Source organism: Hemicordylus capensis, chromosome 1 (genome assembly GCF_027244095.1).
Source record: "Hemicordylus capensis ecotype Gifberg chromosome 1, rHemCap1.1.pri, whole genome shotgun sequence".
NCBI classification, from domain to species: Eukaryota; Metazoa; Chordata; class Lepidosauria; order Squamata; family Cordylidae; genus Hemicordylus; species Hemicordylus capensis.
In genome coordinates, this window is record NC_069657.1 from 94,951,955 (window position 1) to 94,974,448 (window position 22,494).

Genomic DNA, 22,494 nt, shown 5'->3' on the forward strand with positions numbered 1-22,494 from the left:
CCCCAAACCAGTCCACTCAATTAAAGTGTATGTACCAAGAGCGCACACTATCTGAAGTCTCCCTCAGATGTCCTGACATGTTCCTTGGTCATTGGAGACGCCCCAACAGTAATTTAAATTAGTATCTGGGCTGTGTGTAAAGCAGTGGTTAACATGAACCAACAACCCTACACAACAAAGGAATGTACTGAGAAGGTCTGTTGGGACATCCGAGAGAGATGTCAGGATGAGTGCACCCTCGACAACTCCGCCTTAATTGCATGGCCTGGTTCAGAGGTGGGAAATGCCATTTGGAGCGATTCATGTAGAAACATCTTATGAGAAGCAACAGCAGCGTGGAATAGGGAACTTTCAAAAAGTTTTCTTATGCAGCTATTACTCCTTAGAGCTATCACTCGTCATGACAGATTTGGAGTTGTGCTATCCATGCTAATCCTGCCACCAAGTATGGATCAACAGCAATTAACATGGGGCATCAGTCAAGACAAGCCAGGGATTCTCTCCAAAACCAAGTTTCAATGCCAGGGCTCAACCATGAAATATATAAAGCATTAAGAAGAAAAGGCCTTTCATCAACAATTATACACATAGCCCCAAAAAGGACATCTTTATGTTTATATCCACTCATACAATAAAATATATCATGACTTCTTGCTGACCCTTACATCCTGGTAAGCAGAAATACTTCTCCACCCTTATTTTCGCCTGCATTACCACACAAATATTAGTGTTCATAAAACTATACATCTCTTTGTTTAAAATCCAAGGGCTTGTGTGGATTAGACTACCATAGGCAGAGTCATGTGAGATGAAATGCATTCAATTACGAAGCAGAAGGAGTGAAAGCCAAAACAAGTAAAACACAAGAAAACAATTTTAAAATATTTTAACTGTCTGCTCAAAAGAACAGATGTTACCTGGAAATAGTCTGTGATAAAAGATCCAAGTTCACTCTTCAGCAATCGCCTGAAAAGCAATGAATCACATATTATGATATAGTTTACAGACAAAACTCTCAATAAAAGCCAACTGAACAAGCACATATGTTTACAGATAAAGAATACCATCCCCCCATTACTTGCATAGTTTTCCCATTATGCAACTCATAGTGACCACTGACATAAAACCATGCACTAGGTTAAACACTCACTGCGACAGAAAAGTACATCTTCTCTTACAGAAGCACAAGAGATCAACTGTCATTTTAATAGGAACAAGTTATTTTCTTAACTTGGCGTGGCTCACATAAAGGTAAAGTTGTGCTGGCGAGTCAGTGTCGACTCCTGGCGCCCACAGAGCCATGTGGTTTTCTTTGGTAGAATACAGGAGGGGTTTACCATTGCCACCTCCAGTGGCGTGTATGAGATGATGCCTTTCAGCATCTTCTGCTCACATGATCAGCCTGAAACCCTTGTACTACATCTCTCTACAGTACACCTACTTGTGGCATATAGCACTTGGGTTGCAAACGGATATGTGCGGGACTGGCCATGAAGAAATCAGGTTTCTTCTTCCCCCACCCCCACAGCTCATTGTACCTTTCTAAGGACAGAAAAGCAACCCTTCCAACCCCATTCTCCAATATAATGTGCTCGGCTTGATGGGGCAAGAAGACAAAAATGTGAAGCTGCATTTCACCTATATCATATCCCACTTTTGTGACTCATAACACTGGGAGTCTTTAAGGTTTTGTGCAGGGATCGTGGTAAGTCACAGTGCTGGCAGAGAAGCTTCCAACAATGCTGCAATATAGAAAATAATTATATTCCTCATATTTAAAAAAGTTCTGGGCATGACCCGGACCAGTGTTTTGCTCGTGTAATGAAAAAAAAAAAAAGCGCCTCTAAGTGGCTTCTACCGATAGTGAAAAACCTTTTCTAGGACACACATGAGTCTGTGCAACAATTAACTAATCCCCCATGTTGCACTAGAGCAGGCCAGCTCAGTTTAGGCCACCCAGCAGTTTTTGGACTACAACTCACATAATCTCAAGCCACAGTGGCCAATAGCCAGGGATTATGGGAGTTGAGGCCAACATCTGCAGGAGGGCCAAAGTTGAGCAGCCCTGCACTAGAGAGAGTGCAATATCTTTCACTAGTGCAAGAACTAGTTCAGAACAGAAACTACTTTATCCACTGATTGACTGATTGATTAAGTTCCATCAATTCGGTGTTGACTCTGAGCGACCACATAGATAGATTCGCTCCAGGATGATCTGTCTTCAACTTGGCCTTTAAGGTCTCTTAGTGGTGCATTCATTGCTGTCATAATCGAGTCCATCCACCTTGCTGCTGGCTGTCCTCTTCTTCTCTTGCCTTCAACTTTTCCCAGCTTTATGGACTTCTTAAGGAAGCTGAGTTTTTGCATAATGTATCCAAAGTATGATAGTATTAGCCTGGTCATTTGTGTCTCAAGTGGAAATTCTGGATTGATTTGTTTTATGATCCATTTGTTTGTTTTCCTGGCTGTCCATGGTATCCTCAAAAGTCTTTCCAGCACCAAAGTTCAAAAGCGTCAATGCTTTTTCTATCTTGCTTCTTCAAAGTCCAGCTTTCGCATCTATAGAGTGTCATAGGAAAAACCATTGTCCGAACGATTCTAATCTTTGTAGGTATAGACACGTCATGGCATCTAAATATCCTTTCCAAGGCCTTCATTGAAATCCTAGCAAGTGCTAGTCTGCGGCGTATTTCTTGACTGCTGGATCCTTTACTGTTAGTCAATCCTAAAAGGAAAAAGCTATCCACCACTTCAATGTCTTCATTGTCAATTCTGAGGCTGGTTGCTGTATCCACTGTCATTAGTTTAGTCTTCTTGACACTTAGTCATAGTCCCATTTTTTCACTGTGCTCCTTGACTTTCATTACTAGAGCTTGCAGATCATCAGCTATCAGAGTAGTGTCATCAGTGTAGTGCAGGTTAGTGATGTTTCTTCCTCCAACTTCCATGTTCATCTTCTTCCAATCCAGCTTCTCTCAGTACATGTTCAGCATATATACTGAATAAAGAAGGAGAAATTATACAGCCTTGTCTTACGCCTTTGCCAATCTGGAACCAGTCTGTTTCACCACGTTCCTTCTGGACTGTGGCTTCCTGTCCTGTGTATAAGTTTCTCATGAGAACAATGAGATGTTCTGGGACACCCATTTTCCACAACTTGGCGTGGTCGGGTTATCCAGCGTGCGTCAGCAATGATGTCTCTTGTTTCTCAGCCTTTTCTGAAATCAGCTTGAACATCCAGCATTTCCCTTTCCACGTAGGGCTCTAATCTGCATTGGATGATCCTGGGCATTATTTTGCTAACATGTGAACTTTATCCATACAACATCCTTAAGCAATGTTCTTACACTAGCAAAACAGGATTATACTAACCCAGATTCTAATCTCTGAATAATCAGTTATGTCAATCAATCTTTATTTTAAGAGAGCCAGCGTGTCAATCAATCTTTATTTTAAGAGAGCCAGCGTGGTGTAGTGGTTAGAGTGCTGGACTAGGACCGGAGAGACCCAAGTTCAAATCCCCATTCAGCCATGATACTAGCTGGGTGACTCTGGGCCTGTCACTTCTCTCTCAGCCCAACCTACTTCACAGGGTTGTTGTGAGGAGAAACCTAAGTATGTAGTACTCTGGGCTCTTTGGAGGAAGAGCGGGATATAAATGTTAATAATAATAATAATAATAATTTCAGTCAATGATCAGAAACAAAAATAAAACAGGGGTATCCCCGATTGAAGCTTTGGCATGTAAAGAGACAAATATTCAATCTGAATGGGGTACTTATAGGGATTTGTTATGCTTTTAAGAGAAGGGCTGTAAATTAAAAAACTTAAATGAAGTACAAAGTTTGGTTAGTAACTGGTTTCAGTGTCATCAGCTAAATGAAATTTATAAAAAGGATCTTAAAGTCGGATTTGAGGATCAAATGTTGAGATTCGAGGAGTTGTGTGAAAATGATGAAAGACTAGTCTCTAAGATGTTCAAGTTATTGCTTTTGGAGGAGACAAGAGATGAAGTGGTTAAAATGACTATGATAAAATGGGCTCAAGATGTGGGTCAGAATATAGATATGGCTGCTTGGGGAAAATTATGGAAAACTGATTTCAAGTTTACTGCATGCTATACTTTAAAAGAAAATTATTATAAGATGGTATCTGACACTGGGGGAAAAAATAGCATTAATGTATAATGATGTTTCAAACAAATGTTGGAAATGTGGACAATGTGAAGGAGCTTTTTTCCATTTCTGGTGGTCATGCAGAAAGGCAAAGGCTTTTAGGGATATGATATATAATGAGTTGAAGAAAAAAATTTAAATGACATTTCCTAAGAGGACAGAATCCTTCCTGTGGGAATAACTCAAGGAGAGTTCTCCAGAAGAAATTTAACATTTTTAATGTACGCAACCACGGCGGCAAGAATCGTATATGTGCAGAAATGGAAAGACAATAAAATGCCCTCAAAAGAAGACTGGTTGATAAAAATTTTGGAATATGCTGAGATGGCAAAGCTTACAGCACTTATAAGGGATGAAAATCTGGAATGTTTCAAAGAAGATTGGGAATCATTTTTACTTTACTTAAAGGACTATTTTTCTAATATGGACCTTTCAGCAGGGTTTGAAATATAGCAATAACAGCAGGTTGGGTTGGGTAAAATCGAGTAGTAATGTGGAGTATGTATGTTTTGAATTATTATAGCAATGGTTTATAGGTATAGTTAACGTGAACCGCACAGACAGGTAAGCAGGAAGTCAATATTTACTTAATTGTAAAGCTATTGTAAAAGCCAATAAAACTTTAAAATGTGAAAAAATAAACAAAAAGAAAACAGTCAGTATAACAATCCTACCCACCTAACCAACCTAAATATCTTCACAACCATACAAAATACAATAGTCTAAAATCTTTTGGAGCTCAAAATTAGCTATAAACAAATCACATCTAATTTTAGTGTCAAAACTAGGTGACAATACTTAGCCACCTTAAGGGTAATTTCAGTGTTGTGGTCTGCAAGCAAAAAGCTGGCACAAGAACTTCAGAACGGCCAGGAAAAGATAACAACAACTGTTTACATGGAAGATTTCACACTTCTTAATAAAATTTACCATTTAAGAGAATGTGTTCTATCAATTCTATTGCACCAGAATTACATGGGTACCGTCTTTCATTAAAAGGAACTTTGGATATTTCACAGAAATATCCAAGGGTAAGGCATTGCATCAGGCCATAGTGAATGTCTCGGAACCGTTAAGTTAATATGATACTTTGCTGGTTTAAAACACAACAATTAATTGTTTCCTATTTATAATATCTAGGGATGAGATTCATATCCACTTGATGATCCATATCTTCAGTCCACTGTTTAAATGATGCCTTGGAACAGTCGTACCCTAATGACCATTAAATGTCTGAGGCATACCATAATGCAAATGTTTCATTTGCAATTGTTGGAGCCAGTATGATTTAAAGATATCAATCAGCATCAAGAGAGCCAAGCCATTTGGAGAGAAATTTAGCTGATGCCACAGACTAATTATAGCAAACCAAATTCTGGCCTCAACTTTTGAAGATACTGGCCTCAAGATTGCGTTAGGGATACTGAAATACAGCTCTTAAAAATTTAGACTGGATCAACTCCACTAACAACAAACTGGAGTGCAGCCCAAGTCAGTTATGTCAAAATCATATGGCTTATTTATCAGCAAATAAATGCTCAGAATGGGGCAGGACCACAAACCATGTAATGATCAGGTAGTAACAGCCTCTCCTTCCCCCTAAAGAGTGAACCAGAAGTGTACCCTGTCCTGACTGACAGGCTAGTGCTCAACCAATCAGCCACCAGGTGGGTGGGACCTTGAGAGCCATGAGGCAGGAAGAGAGAGGTTTCTTTGTTCAGAAGTAGCTAGGCTGGAGGTGGGAGAGGGCGGGCAGAAGACTTAGTGAGGAGCAATGGAGTTTTAATGGTCAAAAGCTAGCCTGGAGAATTCTCTCATGGAAGGACATCTGCAGATCCTTGAGAGACAGGATTGCAGGAAGCTTGACTCTCATCAGATTTGGGATTAGTTCGGGAGCGGGGGGAGCCAGGGCTTTTGGCTTCTGGAAGTTTAGCCTAGGGAACAGTGTGTTAGATTGCATTATTTTTTTATTTTTCTTTCGTGTGCCTTGCATATCCCTGCAACTGGTCTATTGTTGCTTTACCTAAAACGTAACTAAGCTAAGAAAGCCATAGCCTGTACCCATACATCCAGCTAGAGCATTGAAAGAGTCTCTGTAAACTCTAAAGGTGCTTCTGTATTTTTTTGCATCCATATTCTTTGCAACTGGGTAACCACGATTTTTAAAATGTGTCACTCCAAAAGTAGTTGGAGTGCTTTTTGGAAGGAACCTCGCAATCTACTGAGTATTTTTACCTGTAACTAAAAGCTGAGAAAGCCTGTAGTCTGTAGTATTCAGAATAAAGTTTATTTTCCTTTATTGTTCTTTGCAAATTTTAACCAGCCTCTTTGAGTAGATTTTTAACTCAGGAAAGCAGGGGCTGAAAAAAGGTTCCCTCTGGTGCAAACACACCTCAATTAGATCATTCAGCTACCAAGGTTTCTCACCAAGTGTAAGTTTGCATATGGAAGGTTTTCATACTTCTCCAATAGAGAAGGAGAGTCTCCCTGGAATTCCACCAAATCCAGGGGGGTGGGGTCAAACTCTGTAATAACTGGGTGGTGGTCGCAGCAGCGAATAGGCTACAAAGTATAGGAAAATTTAAACAGCCATTAAATTTAAACAGCCTTTGTGGGTGAAAGCATAGAGAGGGGATGATTCAGCATTTTTCTTCCACTCACATGGGCTGGCTCTAAGACAAAGGCTGGGTTAAATCCACCACAATCCAATATGAGCACATTAAAATCTCAAGAAGCTTTAAGCTATAATTAGATATCCAACATAGAGAAGCTTTATCTAAAATAAACACCAGCTTCAGCAGAGTGAATAAGAGAGAGGAAGGGAGTGTTCCATCTGCCCTTTGTCATTTTGCCCTGGAAGGCGGTGAGTGGAGCTTGTAGTAAGTGCCAGCAGCTGAGACCCTGCTTTCCTGAGGCTTTCTCTCTTTGAGAACAACCTTGCTGCAGCACTCTGTTGGTGATAGAGCTGCAGCCCCAGGGAGGAGGGCTCAGAGTGCTGATTCAGACGTTCCTGCTGGGTCCTGCAACATTTCTTGGGCTGGCAGGATAAAACAGCATGCTGCCCTGGGCAGCAAGCTCGCCACCACCAGGGTCACCCCTTTAGGAACCAAGAGAGCAAGGGCACTCTGCTGACTGGGAGTATTTAAATTATGTGAGGATGTGAACCTGGGTAGAGCTGGGTATGCTCCAATTAGAGTGCTTACAGGTAGGGGAAGGCATGATGTGAGATCTCACATCAGAAGAGGGGGAAAGTGGTTCAGCATCTTATTCCTATCCCTTGTTCTGGTTGTTCTCGTAATGGGTATGTTCCTGGCTGCTTTATCAGGTTGTTATCAGGCTGCTCGGCACGCGCCAAGCAGAGCGCATGCGCGCTGCTAGTGCTAGTCTCTTTTAACCCTTAAGGAACAACGACGGGGGCAGGGGCGGCAGGGAGGAACTCTGCCGCCCCAAGAAGATGTTTAAAATGACCAGCGCCGGAGGGGGAAGAGCGGCGGGGGGGTAAGTACAACCACCACCACCCCCGCTTAAAGTAACAGTCCCCCCCGTGCCGGACCGGGGGGGGGGACTCCGGACCATGCACACCCCTATTCATTATGTAGCTGATAGGATAGGTCTATCCTATCTCAAATGTACTTCACCAATAAATCAGTTACTTTAGACTCTACAGTGATCTCCATGCATGTTACTTAAATAGCTGCAACAATTAAACTCTGTATCTGGAGTGGTAGCTTCCTTGGTGCTTTGCTAAATAATCACAAACCCCAACACATTCACCATGAGTTGGACACTATGGCTGATGCAGGATCATTGAGAGAGGTGCCCACAGTAAAACCTGGTCTAGTTTTGCTGAAGAAATTTCAATTATTGGTGCCCGAGTATGTGGACAAGGTGTTCAGACAAGGTTGGCCAACTACGTGCATGCTTGACCCTTGCCTGTCGAGGCTTATTAAATCTAGTAAGGAGAGAATTTTTAGCTGGATCCAGCAGGTTCTAAATGCTTCATGGAGAGAGGGAGTGACCCCAGCTTCATTGAAGCAAGCTATTTTTCAACCACTCCTAAAGAAACCCAGTCTGGACCCAGAGGATGTAAACAACTATAGACCTGTGGCCAATATTCCCTTCCTGGGCAAGGTGCTTGAGCATGTAGTGGCTGACCAGCTCCAGACACTCTTGTAGGAAACAGGCTATCTAGATCCATTTCAATCAGGCTCCAGGCCCGGCTTTGAAACAGAAACTGCTTTGGTTGCCCTGTGGGACGACTTGTGCAGAGATGGGGTGGGGAGTGCAACCCTGTTAATTCTCTTGGATCTCTCAGCAGCTTTCGAAACCATTGACCATGGTATCCTTTTGGATAGGCTGGCCAAGTTGGGTATGGGAGGCAATGTTTGGAGGTTGTTCTCTGCTCCTACCTCGAGGCCCATTCCTAAAAGGTGGTGTTGGGCGACTACTGTTCAACCCTTTAAAAATTAATAATATTTAATTGATTTTTTAAAAAATAATTTTAAAAATGGATTATTGTATTAAAATTGGATTCATAAGATTGGATTCATTCATAAGAACAGAACCTAGGTCAAAGATATCATCATGAATGTTAATAACTTTTAATTATATTCTATGAACATAGTAACAGCACTGACCTGATCAAACCTATTCTGCAGGTGATATACATGCTGCATGTGTACACACACACACACACACACACACACACACACACAGTCAAGCCCTTGCCCCTCTCTCTAGAAGTACAAAGACATTAGAACTATCCACACATTATGTTCAATACCCATACAAGTATACAGTGTACACAGATACAGATCTATACACTGGTACAGTCATTTAATTATTATTATTTTTTAATTTAACACACTTTTATACCCCCTGACAGGCAAGTCCCTGAGTGGTTCATAATCTAAAAACACAACCAAAACAGTTTAAAATACAGATAAAAACTCTAAAACTTACAACTTTAAAACTAGACTAAAAGCCTGACTATGTCATTCACATGTTATGCTGTACAGAAGTACACTTCTTATCTGCACCAAGCATTTGTAGGGCCTGTATCCAGGATCACTTTTAAAATGAACATAGGTACAGTCATTCACACAAACATGTGTACAGACATCTGTACACTCATATAGCAGAGTAACAGCAGAAGAGAGGGCATGCCCTCAACTCCTGCCAGTGGCTTCCAGCAGCATCTGGTGGGATGCTGGACTAAATGGGCCTTGGGCCTGATCCAGAAGGGCTGTTCTTATGTTCTTCTAATTCTTAAAGGCCAATGAATGAATAGGGCTGATGGAGCAGATCTGAGCAAAGAAGAGGAAACCGAATATAAATGCAAGAGATAGAGGAGGGGAATAGAAAGCAAAACCAAAAGTGAACAGAACATATTCATGGAGTCCTGAGGAAGCTTTTTCTTAGTGTATACTCCATTGTAGAAGCAACACACCTATGGCAGCAGACCATAAAAGAGAACCCATTTGGGAATATTTTAATGAAGTTCCTGTACCTGTAGATAAGATAGACATGTGTGTGAAATGCAAATAGTGCAACAAAGAAATGCAAGGCCTATTGTCCAAATGAAACAACATAATGAGATGTGTGCACCTATTATAGTGTGTACCTATTTTCTAAAAATGAAACCTATATCTATTCCTGAATATGTATTAAGGTTAGAGTTAAACAACAACAATGTACTTTTACTAGAAAATGATGATTAAATAGAATCTTCCTGACTTGATTTAAATTGTGATAAAAATAATTAAAATTGTCCTTCTGTGAAGTGACAAATCAAATCAACAGTGTCCCAGTGTAAAAAAAAAATTCATTCAGCTAATTTCATTAATTGTTTATGCACAATTTATTATCTGTAGTATGGCTTTATTTTGCACAAGCCAACCAACTCTTCAAAATATATAATAGATTTTCTGTGTAGACCACTTTGAAAACCTTTGTTGTAAAATGGTGTATAAATATTCATACTAGTATTCAGTGGTATACAAACTCTGAAACTTGAGATTTCATATAGCTATCAAGATCAGTAGCCACTGATAGGACTAAACCTCCTTCTTGCTGGACCTACAGTAGGAATGTGCACAAACTAGTTTGAATATGAACTAGTTCAGCGAACCGGTTGGACTCACCCACAAACCGTGTTGGCGGTTCAAGTGCAGCACCGGCGGGTGGCAGCGAGCAGCATGTTTAAAAGTGAGTAGCACAGGTCCTCACCTGCATGCCTGCTACTCAGTGCAGCTTCCTGCTGCAGCGGTGCTCCCCCAGCAACCCACAAGTGGCGCTGGCACGCACATGGCGTCCGTGCATGCGTGGGAGCCATTTGTGTGGTCAGCATGTTGTTGCTGACCACACAAATGGCTTCCGCACATGCGCATGCCAGTGCCGCTCTCAGGTTGCTGGTGGGGGGGTGGGGTGGAAGCATCACTGCAGCAGGAAGCTGGATTGAGTAGCGGGTATTCGAACCAGTGCATGAACCACGGTTCGTGCACATCCCTAGCCTATAGAGCTGATGACATTGTTCTTGTATGGGAATGACATCAATCTTCCCTCTAACAGGGATTCCCAGATGTTGTTGACTACAACTCCCATAATCCCCAAGCAAAAGCCATTGCAGCTGGGGATTCTGGGAGTTGTAGTCAACATCTGGGAATCCCTGTTAGAGGGAACACTGAATGACATACAAGCATTGTACAGTATGCTGAAAGAACTCTTGGGTGTACATTTAGGCTAAAGAAGAGCCATTCTCTCCACAATACCACTTACCAAAGACATTCCAATCTCTTCCCCCAGTTTACTCACTATTCTTATTCTACTAGTCAATCTGCTCAACAAGCTCATCAGTTATCTAACTATCCCCAGCATAGTCAAAATTCCAAAATAGCATCTTATTGCACTGTTGGTCTCTCTCTCTCTCTAACTCACCATTTATTTGGCTTCACCTTGTATACATCACCTCATATTTGGGTCATATGCATACACACGTTATACATTTGGAGAAATACATACACAGCAATTCATAAAACAAATAAATCCATTATTTTCCAGTGCAGATCAAAAGACAGCTTTCCTTTCCAAGACTAAATCTGAAGCATGCATTAAGAAAACATGGGGCGGCAGAGTACCAATTCCAGAAGCAGTTTATATAGCAATTTGTCAAAGCATGCAAAAGCAGTTATCTTATTCAGTTGATATAAAAAGCAGTGAACAGAGTTTTATGAAGCCTTCATTTTTAAAATCAAGATCTTGTGGGAGGAATTTCATGCCTTATAGTTTTGTTTTCGAGCAGAATAAAGGCGGAGGGTGGGGAGAGAAAGAGTACAAAAAGGCTTTATTTTATGGTGGAGAATGTTAAAGCTATTCCCACCTAAGTGCACAACTTTGCAGAAGTCTAGCAATGGAATGCAAGACTGATAACCTTCTGTTGAAACATCTTGGCCTACCCTGAACTGTCAACATTCAAACCAAGTTCATCAATTGGGGCAGGGAGAGGTCATCAGGGGGAAGAGCAAAATCTTTCTAATTATCTAGGTTTTGGAGTGCACCCGAAGGTCATCTGAGGTGTATACAAGGAGAATATTTGTAGTGATGAATAAGGAGAGAAACAGAGGAGCAGAATGGTTGTTATACCATATCCAAGGAGTGCATGCTGAGAAGGCCGCTGTGGCTGCCCTGGCATAGAGAGAGCTGTAATCCTTCTAGAAACAGATATTCAAAGAGACGAAGGGTGGTCAGATATGTGAAATCCTATAGTGAACCTGGATGCATAGAGCCCGGCAAATGTGTAAGCCAGGTCTTTCTCTTTGGTGAGGCAGGGAAGAACAAAGTCATAAGACTGGTGGAAGGTGGGATCAGGTTTAAGTACCATGTAGTCAACTTGGACATGCAGAGTCCTTATGTATAATGAAGCAGTCAGCACAGACCCTGTGCAGGACAAAGATAAAGGGACCGCAAGGACCTAGTATGACAGAAACTAGAGGGAGAAAGATGATAAGAGTTTGAATGGCGGCAGGGGAATGTCATTAAAGGCCGCATTCAAGTACCCTGCTGGTAAAAAATGCTGGACAATAGGGAGAGCCAATTGGAGGCCCATTAGAGAAAAACTGGGAACTGTGGGAATGTTGGACAGAACTAACGCACTCTGAAAAGTTTTGGATCAAGGCCAGAATGAAGGTATGGTGTTTGAAAGAATTGGAACACAGACCAAAGCTCTAGACCAGTGGAGGCAAGGACTTCGGCAACCCCTGTGGCCAGTGGATTGATTGTTTTCTGTGTATCAAAAGAAGCTGTCTATGTCGTCTGAAAGGCTAGATGGTGCATGGATGCTGGGAAGCCAAGATGGAATCTTGTGCAGCTTGCGAGAAGCCCTTGGCTACGAGGGTCAAATGCTCAACCTTCAGGTGTAGAGTTGGAGCCATACTGGGACAGATGGACAAGATACTCTTAAGGGAGAGGATCCCTGTGGAGGCTGAGGCACCCAGGGTAGTGGACCGAGAGGCACACCAGTTGTGAGAATTGGATGAGAGCCAGGTGAGATGCCCCTAGTTCTAGCCAGTTGATGTTACTTCTTGGTGGTAGAGAAGACCAAAGACCTCGTGCATATTGGGTTTTGTAGTGAGTGCCCCACCCTTTCGGGCTAGCATCTGTGGTAACTGTGAGTCTTGGTGGTTCTGTTAGAGGGAAGCCTCTGCTGATGTTTCCCATCGAGGTGACACCTCGATCGAGAAGTGCACTCCATACACAATACCATTGATTTCATGCCCAGTGGCACTGGACTCACATCTATCTCTGATTTCTGGAAGATGGAGGATTGTGGGGATCAGGGTGTATGTGTCTGCTCTACAGGTGGAGATGCACCGAGTGTTGCCATTACCTGTGTGAGTACGTGGGGGGCACATGACAGTCCAAACTGGAGCGCTAGGTGCTGGTAATAATACATGTGGTCGTTCGAGAATCTTAGGAATCTCCTGTGATCCAAACAAATGGAGATGTGGGAATAGGCCTCTGAGAGGTCTACTGATGCCATGAATACATTCATGCAGATAGCCACCTATATGGCATGAGGTCCCTTTCTGATGAACTTGTTGATTTTCTAGAGGTCTAGAACTGCCTCTGAAGAGCCATCTTCTTCAAGGCAGTGAACAAGATAGAACAAACACTTCAGTGTATTTCTGTCAAGGGTAGTGATTCGATTATCAGAGTCTATAGGAGATGATGAATGGGTAGAACATCTGGAGGGGTTAGTCTGGCCCCTAGGAGTATGGGGACACCATGTAGTGGTCTGAGGAAGTGGTGAGAAGGTATAGGGAATAGTCCTGAGTATGGTGACTATGACCCTGGGGCCTTGGGTTGTGGGTATACAAGTGGAAGTGAAGTTGAGGGGTCTGCTTACTACTTGGTCAGAGACAGCGTTCTATTGTGCTGCGGACTGGGATGAATGTGAAGGACTCTTGTATGCTAGGAGCCTAACTTGTTTCCGAAGGGAGCAGCCCAACTCCTTGAATCTGGTGCCTCAGTCAATAATTGCCTGAGTTTCCTGATGAGTAAATTTTTATTTTATCTTATTTTACTTAAAATCCCTGGTCAGTACCATGATTGGGTCCAGAGATGGTCCATGGAGCTTGGCGCCTGCCAAGGGAGAGGACGAAAGCACAAGTTTGGACTTTGTATCGGCCTTCCAGAGTGCTAGCTGGATAGATCTGTGTACCGTCACTCCAGGTGCTAAAGGCTTGCAGGTGTTTTAGGCTGGAGTCAGCGCTGCTACTTTTGCCCAATATTGAACCCTTGGAGAAGCTCAGACTTCTCAGACAGAACAAGAGAAGCGAGTTCCTATGCACCAGAACTCTCACAAAGAAGGAGTTAGTGGTGGTTGCATGACAAAAGTAGTGGATGCCTTGTGGGCATTCCCGAGGAGTAAGTTGCAATTTCTGTCCCTTGGTGGCTCTGGCTGGCATTGCCCTGTGGAGCTGAAGACCAATTGTGCCCTAAGGGTGTCAACATGGGGAACAGCAAGCCATAACCTCTGGAAAAGGTGTGTCATAGCTCCCAACCAACCTAGAGGAGAAGTTTTGTTACCATGCTGCCAACAAGACCCTGTGAAAGAGGGGCAAGGGACTGTGGAAGTGGTGACAGAAGAGGAAGGAAAGAAACATTTGATCTAGTCCTGTTGATATAAACACAAAACCACTGCTGACTTATTTATTACACATGTAGTCTCCCATCCAAATGCAAACCAGAGGAAAACCTGCTCAGCAAGAGGAGCAACCCACGCCTGCCACCACAAGAACAGCTCTCCAAGTTGAGCATTTTTAATGGAGAGACGTTAATAATCACTTATTTACCTTAGTAAGATCGATCCCAAATGAGAGAGGGAAGAGGGAAGAGGAAGAAGTATTGTTGGACTACTTCCTCTTCAGATAACACTCCTTCCTCTTATTGGATCCCACAGGATTGTTTGGGTTCAAGGTGTAGATTGCGAGGCTTCAGGATCAGATGCTGGTAGTTGGTTGTTCACATGTGAACTCCCATCCAAATGCACACCAATGGGAACCCTGATCAGCAAAGGAGACAATTCAAACCTGCTACAACAAGACCAGCTCTGTTCCTCTGCAGGCTTTGAGCAGATAAGGAGGAAGTGAGGATAATGCAGGAACAGATGGGGGGGAAACAGAGGAGCAGACAGGAGCAACTGAAGAGTTAAAATATAGTCTCCAATTCCATTCCAAAACTAATGTTGATCCTCCTAGGAAGGAACAAACCATGCCCGCCTCAAGGGATAAGCCCACCCTGCTTGGTGCAACACAGCTCTGTTTGGGCAACAGAGAAATGCCTCAGAGGGGAGGAATGTTAAGCCCTTTATGTTTAAAATCAGAGCTCCTGGGCGCTAAACAGCCCCGCTCCAAAATGGGAATCGCCTCTCCTCAAGGAATGTAGCCTGGGAAGGAGGAGGATAGTTGCCTAGCAGAGTGTCGGGTTTTGCAAGGAAGAAAAGGAGCAGTGGAAAGAGGCGTGGGGTGTGTGTGGGGGGCATTACGTTTATGCTGACACTCTATGGCCAAGAATCTTGGTCCAGCAGGGCAGGGCTGGTGGAATACAGTGGTATCGATCCCAAATGGGAGAGGAAGGCATTACTTACAGGCTGCGCTGAGTAAGTTTGCCACCATGGTTTCCAGCAGGGTCGCCAGGAACCTCCTGTGGGAGAGAGCTTGCCCTTAGGAATCGCTGGCTGCATGGGCCCAAAGGGGGACACGGCTGGAGCAATCCCCACATCCTCTCCAGCAGGAGTGCTGGGATCGGCAGCGGGGGTGGACCAGCTGGTTTCCCCTCAACCGTCATTGCCACTTGTGTGGTTTGTTTAGAGGCCAATAATTCGCCCAAAGCACAATGGTCGTCATTTTCTCTGTGCCCTGCTCCACCAAGGGACTAGGGAGGCAGCAGGTCTTGCTTCTTCATTGACAACATGCTCAAAAGAGTTCTGCTCCCTGAGGCAAAAAGCACTGAGGAGGCTCTGCCGGTACCTATTTGGTCTATTTGCGGCTTTTTCGTGTGAGCCAGAGCCACCACTACAGTTGTACCTGTAAGCGGGGGCAATCTGCATAAGTGAAGCCGACCTATCCCATACTGAGGGTTGGAGGGCTCTCACGAGGACATCTGGCTTCACAGCTGGCTGCAGATCCTCAAAAAAACGGGGGCCTGCAGGATATTGCTATAATCAGGAGGCACCCGCTAAGGCGCATGGGGCAAGCAGGAATTATGTTTATTTTTAGTCAGCTCCACCTGATCCCTGCAATGTTTTGGATTTATTATTTTAATTTGCAGCTATTTCGCATGCAATAGCTGCTTCTACCCCTGCAAGCATCAGATCAGCTAGAGGAATTTCAATGCACATAGCCAAGGCCAAAACCACCCAAACAGGTGGGTTGGAGGGCTCTTGCTAAGGACTGCTGGAATTGGAAGCTAGCTGCAAGCCTTCTGAAAGGGATCCTTGCAGCAGCTCTTCTGCCTGAGCAGGCTCTATAACAAGGAAAATGAAAGCAAAACTAGAAATTGCCAATCGTCTAATTAGGAATGGGAAAATGTTTAGGATTTAGGTAAAAATGAAATGCTAAGCTAGCCCCCTTCCCACCCTAACACAATTTAAGAAGGGGGGGGAGGAGGAAGAGAAATAAGAGTATAAAAAAGTAAAGTGAGAAACTAGCCTATCTTCCCCCCCCCAACCCCCCCCCCAAAAAGCTGGAGAGCTTTCACAGCCCTGCTACCTTTAGCAAGACAGGACCAGAACTGGGGATATGGCACCCCCTGGCAACAGGAAACTAGCCTCATATGTTTTGGTCCTGTCTCTCAAGCATGCTCAGTGCACAACCCATACTGATGAGCTCCAGCACGGGGGGGGGGGGGGGATATTTAAAGCTATGATCAATCTAATCGAAATGCAATGGGAGACTCAAAACTGGTTTCTATTTCCCACAACAGTCTTGCCCACTTTGATGTCTATATGAGGAAGTTAATCTTTTCACACAAATAATCCAATGTCATATATAACGTCACACAAATATATCCAATGACAAACAATAAAAACTTACTATGGCCCAGTTCAGACACAACACTAATTCATTGTTTATTCCTACACAAAAGCCTAAGGGAGACATATCAAACCATGTTAATAAACCATAGTTGTGAGTTCAAACATAACTACAATTTGTTCTTAGAATGAAAGCAAAGCTCTCACTCTCCTCCTCTTACTTGAGAGAAAGGAGGGGGAAGGGGAGAGCAACACACAGTAAACCCCACTGGTTCCCTTCAGCTCGCTGCTGTAGCACTAAGCCAATAGTTTTAGCATAACATCTGAACCGAACCAAGAGATCACCACATTGGCGCCCACAAGTGACAGGAATACTCACAATGCAGTAAACACTGAAATACATGACAGGTTTTCAAATGAACTGGAAGGCCAAATGCCCCATCTAGCAGAAGACCAGAGGCCATGCCTATCATTCTTCATTCTCCAAAGTTTCACCTGAATTCAGTATCACACCATCAATTCCACCTCAATTAAAACCTAAAGAGCAAGTATTAACCCCAAAAGGTTAGCCATCAGGACAAACACATAAACATATCCTAAACAAGGGAAATTACTTGCCTAGGAAGCATGAGTTTGCCGGTTCAAATCCCCGCTGGTATGTTTCCCAGACTAATATGGTATCCCCGCTGGTATGTTTCCCAGACTAGGGGAAACACGTATATCAGGCAGCAGCGATATAGGAAGATGCAGAAAGGCATCATCTCATACTGCACGGGAGATGGCAATGGTAAACCAAATTCTACCAAAGAAAAACCACAGGGCTCTGTGGTCACCTGGAGTCGACACAGACTCAACGGCACACTTTAACTTAAACAAGATATTAACAATTGCAATGACAGGGTGACCCAAGTTCCAGCCTCCCTTCAAAAACAAGTTCACTTCATCAATGCATCAAGGAGGAAAAAACAAACATTACCCCCAACCCCTTCAAGCACAAAGAGCATGGGAGCTAGCTTAACCACAACAACCACCAGCCCTTCCAAGAGACTCAGTATCAGCATAGAAGCCACAGTGGGATGGGCACACACACACACTCTGAAATGTCATCTTTTCCCTGGATCATACAAGAATAAATAATGCAGGATAGCATGACCATGTGCAGAGCATAGGACACACAGCTAACCTACCACCGGTCAGTCAGTTGATTTACCCAACTAAAGGTATCTGGTGAAAATACTTCAATAATTTGAGCAGCGGGTGCCTGAAGGACAGCAGGTCACATTGGCTACTCAAGCCTGATAAGGCTTCCCAGGCTGTATGTCTTACAGTCCTGTTCTAAAGGTTACAGCTCATATGTGAAGAGGTTGCCATGAGAGATGGGGGAGAGGGCTGCTTCCGGCAACAGAGGGAGAGGTAAATTCAGTCCATTCTTTTCCATCACATCTGCAACCAGAAATCATCACCTGGCATCAGTAGAGAAGAGGCCTAATCCAGTTCTCTATTTCGCCACGTAGAATCATTTAGCACAATGTTTATTCTTTATGCTTATGACATATTTGTAGAGATTTGCTGCAACTGCACAACAGTGTTGCAGCTGCCTTAAGTCTGCCAGCAAACAGCATGCTCAAAATCCAATAAACAAGCAAACCAACTTGGTCACAGCTCCTGACTGCACCACATGTTCTGCACTAGGCAGGGCATACCATATACTGTAGCAGAGCAACATACCTGACATTTTCATTGAGGGTGTAGAGTTCGTTGTTTTGCAAGCCTCCCCCTTTGAACACATTGATCACTGCTGTTTGAACACTGCCAAATGCAAGTGAGACAGTTAGGGCAGCCATAAACAACACACATCAGCATGATTTACACCAAGCAGTGACACTGCAGTCAGGAACCATGTAAATTTATCAGTAAGGAGAGAAGAAGATTAATTGTCCTTCAATTGCTTCTGCTTCCTCCCCACAATCATCAAACCTGTTTGCCTATGACTGCCAATAAGTGACAGAACAGACAGCACATACCAAGGGATTATTATCTCTCTTCGGAAGCAAGAGTTCTAACCCCTCTCCCCAAGCCAGGGCCATAGTTAGGGGAGAGGGACCTATGTTCGCACTTCTTCCCGGCGGCCCCTCAGAGTGAGGGAGAATGAAGAAAATAGAGAGGGGTGGAGCTGGGGGTCCTGGGTTCTTTAAACCCATCGGCTCCATTACAGCTACACCCCTGCCACCAGCCACAGTATCTTGATGTCACATATTCAACCCATCCCTCCAAAAAACCTTATCCTTGCAAACATGAGGACCAGAAACTTTAAACAAAATGGATTCACTGTGTCTCACAAGAGGCCACTGGCTACCTGGATAGGTACTGCATTGTTCCAAAGGCTGCCCATTTCCCACACTGGTTGTACAAAATGGTTAGCAGAGACTCGCCAACCTTGTTCTACCAGGGAATCCACCAAGCAAGGTGAGGACATACCATTTACCAACAGAGTTGGGGAAACAAACAATGATCCCTTCTTTTTACCTTTCACTGAGTTTTTATGGGTCCTGATGTGCACATCTATTTATCCAAACCTTTCCATTAATCAAGATGGTCAGTGCTATCCACTAGTACAACACCTGTCTGAGAGTGAATGGGCAACAGATTCAGTCTTTACTGTCCCCAGACAAATGGCTGATGCCTTCAACACTAAGAGCTGTGACCATCTGATGAGGGCTATGCTTATGGCTCCTGATCCAGAGATAAAATCCAAAGGCCCTTCTAAAGCCACAGAGTCCATTGTTTAGTGCCAAGAATCTCCAGTTAAAAATTGATCTCTGGTATCCAGACTGGTAAGATCTCTTGTTGAAAACTTGGAGATCCACTGCCAATCAGAGTTGACAATATTGAGCATGATGGAACATCAGGGGGACAGATTGAGTAGAAGGCAGATTCATCTGTTCATGAGATTCTGCTCACCTGTTCCATGCAGAGTTAGAGTTGAGCTGTAGAGACTGCCGAGTTGCCAGAAACCGTGGCAAATCAGTCAGCACTGGGGAGCTCATGAAACGAGGCCGGGGCCTCCGGAATGAACCCATCTTCTGGAACTGGAAGACGAGAGGTGACACTAGAGTAGAACCTTTGGTCATAGATTCAGACGGAAAGGGGGCAGGAAGTGTTGTCCCGAAATATGCCTTTATTTGGCCCAAAGGATCTTTAAATTTATTTTCAGTCAGAATTTGACCTAAAGCAAGAGAGAAAAAAGTTGAGAGACTATTCAACAAGTTCATATCATGTGTGAAACATCTTGTGATGCAGTTTTATACATTAATTCTCCTGGCACCTGCATTCTGTTGTAGGGACCTTCTGCTGGCCAAACAGAATGAGCTAACACCATGGTGCTCAATTCAGCCCAGCTCACAAGTTGCTAAAAAAAGTCATTTTAATCAATACAACTCCAGCTTTATTAAGAGGTCCCAATTAAGAAATGTATAGAACACTATGAAAAACAGAGCTATCAAGGAACAAATATAAAAAGCATAGTATAAAATGGATGAGTGATTTCACAGACAACTCTTTAACTTGTTTATCTGAAGGGTTTTGTTTGGGATGGCTAGAAAAGCCACATCTTCCCCTTAAATAAAAGATTACTTTAAAAATGTTTTAGATTTCTAGAATTATCAACAGAGAGGCCTTTTTATTTACCACAAACCATTGTTGAAAGCCACTTCTGATTAGCTATCCAAAGAACTTGGCGTATTTGCTTCACTTTTACACTTCATCCTTTCACTTGTAAATTTCTAAACAATTTTACAAAAAGAAGTATATAAATATCTGTAATAGTACCAGCAATACAACCCATACCAGTGCAAAAAAACCTATGAACAAGACTCAGCTTTGCAACATCAAGGTCCTAACCCAATGCTCACTGGCCTACAACCAGACTAGTGTTGGCACTAACACAGGACTGCTCAACTTCGGCCCTCCTGCAGATATTGGCCTACAGTTCCCATAATCCCTGGCTATTGCCCATTGTGGCTGGGGATTATGGGAGTTGTAGTCCAAAAACAGCTGGGTGGGCCTAAGTTGAGCAGGCCTGCACTAGCATAATGCTGTTGCACGAGTGCAAAGACGTAGGGCGAAGACACTGTGCAAAGAATGGGACATGCACTACCAGAAGATGTTGCCAAGTTGCCCAACAGATTGCACAACCTTGCATATGCCTCAGAGAAAGTCTTCCAGAAGTGGTTGCACAACATTGCAGAGCACCACAACGTCACACAGCTCTGCAGCTTCTTAAAGCATGTACAACTTCTGTCTGGATGTCAGCCACTGTTGTAAATGGAAATTTCCGTTACTATTCTGACATAAGCTTCTGTGTAGTTTGGATTATCACTGAGCCAGAGGGAAACTGTTTTGTTCCCCAGTCTGGTTTTGTTTTGATATAGAATTTAGCTCTGGTCAGGGCTAGACAATGCTCATCTTAGATTGCTATGTGTTATTTTTATTTTAAAACCAGCAATGCCAGAAGCACCTAACTAACAGGCTACAGACTTGTTTGCAAGATCAAATGGTGTTAAACGGAGTGATAAAAATCATGAGGTAAAGTACCTGGTTCATAGCTCAGCCCAGCCTTGAACAAAAACTGGCCTTAGGGCAAGCCACTTTCTACCTCTCCCCTCCCCCACCCCACCCATCCACTCTCTATCTTTTCTTAGAAGTAGAGCTGGTATTGTGGTAGCAAGCATAAATTGTCCCCTTTGTTAAACAGGGTCTGCCCTGGTTTGCATTTGAATGAGAGACTACATATGAGAAGAACTGTAAAATATTCCCCTTAGAGGATGGGGCCGGTCTGGGAACAGCATCTGCATGCTTGCATATAGAAAGTTCCATATTCTATCCCTCCCTGGCATCTCTAGAGATGGCTCCTGCCTGTAACCTTGGAGAAGCTGCTGCCAGTCTGTGTAGACAATACTGAGCTAGATGGACCAATGTCTGACTTGGTATAAGGCAGCTTCGTATCTTCCTATGTTTCCCCATTGGGCACATAACATGGGGTCCGTAATATTACATACATCTGTAATATGGGAATAATATTGACCTCACATGTTTATTGTATGTTATTAAGATGCAAAGTGGTTTGACATTTCATTCTATTTCAATACCGCCCTTCCAAAAATGGCTCAGGGTGGTTTATATAGAGAAATAATAAATAAATAAGATAGATCCCTGTCCTCAAAGGGCTCACAAAGTTTTCTAAAAAGAAACACAAGATAGACACCAGCAACAGTCACTGGAGGTACTGTGCTGGGGGTGGATAGGACCAGTTACTCTCTCCCTGCTAAATAAAGAGAATCACTACGTTAAAAGGTGCCTCTTTGCCAAGTTAGCAGTTATATATATTGATATAATACTACCTAAGAGTTATTATTTCACCATTTTTTAATTATTACCTTGTGGAAAACCAAGCTGCATTACAATCAAACATAGGTATGCTTGTCGACACTTTCTCATGTAGTGGAGATTAAGCCTGTAGCCTAACAGTTGCGAATTATGTTTACATGTTAATACGTTCTAGCTCAGCCTGCATTTGTGATGTTTTTTGTTTTGTTTCTGTAGTCACCGTCTGAAAATTTTATATATGAGAACCATTTACAAGGCTGATGCACACATACAAATCTCCTAAGAGCCAATCTAGTGCAGGAGACTGAGTGTCAGGTTTAGGTATCAGAGAGCTCATTTCAAAACCTTACTCAGCCACAGAGTGGCCACGGTCGCTAAGCCTAACCCACTTCCTTCCTGACC

General features: G+C 43.2%; 1 protein-coding gene across 13 annotated transcripts in view; it reads right to left on the reverse strand.

Moving 5' to 3' along the window:
* Window positions 1-22,494, reverse strand: part of PRR5L (proline rich 5 like) — a 96,737-nt gene that overhangs the window by 51,486 nt on the left and 22,757 nt on the right. For all 13 annotated transcript variants that reach the window (XM_053286285.1, XM_053286280.1, XM_053286290.1 and 10 more), the window contains 3 exons: window positions 19,669-19,933; window positions 18,436-18,516; window positions 918-966 (listed from right to left, as the gene is read on the reverse strand). In XM_053286285.1, coding sequence (XP_053142260.1) covers window positions 918-966; window positions 18,436-18,516; window positions 19,669-19,933 — 395 coding nt within the window. The remainder of the gene's footprint in view (window positions 1-917; window positions 967-18,435; window positions 18,517-19,668; window positions 19,934-22,494) is intronic.